The following is a 1183-nucleotide window of genomic DNA, read 5'->3' as shown; positions in this document are numbered from 1 at the left end:
AGGGCCCAGCCTGTGTTCTTTGCAAACGTGGTGACCCACATGACTTCAAGGTTTGAAGGAACAGTTTTGAAATGTGGCAGCCACTGCACAGCGACCCCCACCTCCTGGTGGGGCTCACTGGGCAGACGCAGAGTTTGCTTCTCCCGCCAGTGCCCAGGAATGAAGCATCGGTAGAAGAGATGCATTCCTTGCCATCTAGTGGATGCTGATGGCATCATCCTCCAAATCCCTGGGGTGACCCACAGGGCGCGGCAGACCTCTCCTGACCACCCGCTGCCCCCCTCAGCTGTGTACTTCATTGATCTGCCTATTCTGTTCCCCACTTTGTCTCTGGCCCCTGCACCTCTGGCCTGTACCCCAGTTCTGTATACATAAATAAATAAAATCTTTTTTTAAAAAGTGAATTCAACACCTTCAGTGATCTACAGTCAAGGAAATGAAACACAGTTGGCTAACAGCTTGCAAACAGCCTTAACATTCTCAAGTGGCTGGGCAAAAACGATGCTTTAGGCTAGGAAAACCTTTCTCTGCTTTGAGAGATTGTTTGAAACACAGACATCACCCCACCTGCTGGCTGAATTATTGATGTTGTCTCCATAGTCTTAAGTCCTAACTTATTCGGCCTCCTTCTTAGTTATCTAATAAAGAAGATATTCTAGTGAAAAGACCTAAATAGTTAGTTATGCATTCAGAACTGGGGTACAGGCCAGAGGTGCATGGGCGGTGAGAGGCTTCACCAGAGACAGAGCGGGGAGCAGAACAGGCAGATCGACGAAGTCCACTGCCGAGGGGAGGGTCAGGAGAGGTCTGCTGCGCCACGTTGGGATGGACCTCGTGCTGCAGTGGCTGTGGACAGCTTCATAGTGCTGCACTTTAACCCGTTGCGCCACCAGGGAGGGCCTGGCATTTAGTCTTCCGATAGTGGTCTGTAGGGGAGAGATGCATGAGAACCTCCTCATTCTGCTGTGTTGGGTAGACTGTTGCTAGCCAGGATCTTTTAACTCGCCTCTTTTCTCCTTATGGCCAGAGCCAAGTGCTTTCTGGTTTTGGAGCCAGCTCAGTAAAGCTTATTAACGATGAAAGGTTAGGGGCGCTGACATCCTGGGAACGTGGTAAAGGAGCCTTCATCTGTCCAGAACGTGGCTTCCTCACAGCTTGGCCCAAGCAGAGCACAGCTAGGAAC

At 50.7% G+C, this 1183-nt stretch overlaps 1 protein-coding gene across 1 annotated transcript in view; it reads left to right on the top strand.

The window, feature by feature from the left end:
• Nucleotides 1-1183, top strand: part of DENND2A (DENN/MADD domain containing 2A) — a 49857-nt gene that overhangs the window by 38076 nt on the left and 10598 nt on the right. The window contains exon 15 of the mRNA XM_012720958.1: nt 1053-1065. Coding sequence (XP_012576412.1) covers nt 1053-1065 — 13 coding nt within the window. The remainder of the gene's footprint in view (nt 1-1052; nt 1066-1183) is intronic.

The sequence above is a fragment of the Condylura cristata genome, unplaced genomic scaffold (assembly GCF_000260355.1).
Source record: "Condylura cristata isolate star-nosed mole 26May11 unplaced genomic scaffold, ConCri1.0 scaffold00005, whole genome shotgun sequence".
NCBI lineage: Eukaryota > Metazoa > Chordata > Mammalia > Eulipotyphla > Talpidae > Condylura > Condylura cristata.
The sequence above is the reverse complement of the archived record's forward strand: the minus strand, read 5'-3'. Positions and strand labels throughout refer to the sequence as shown.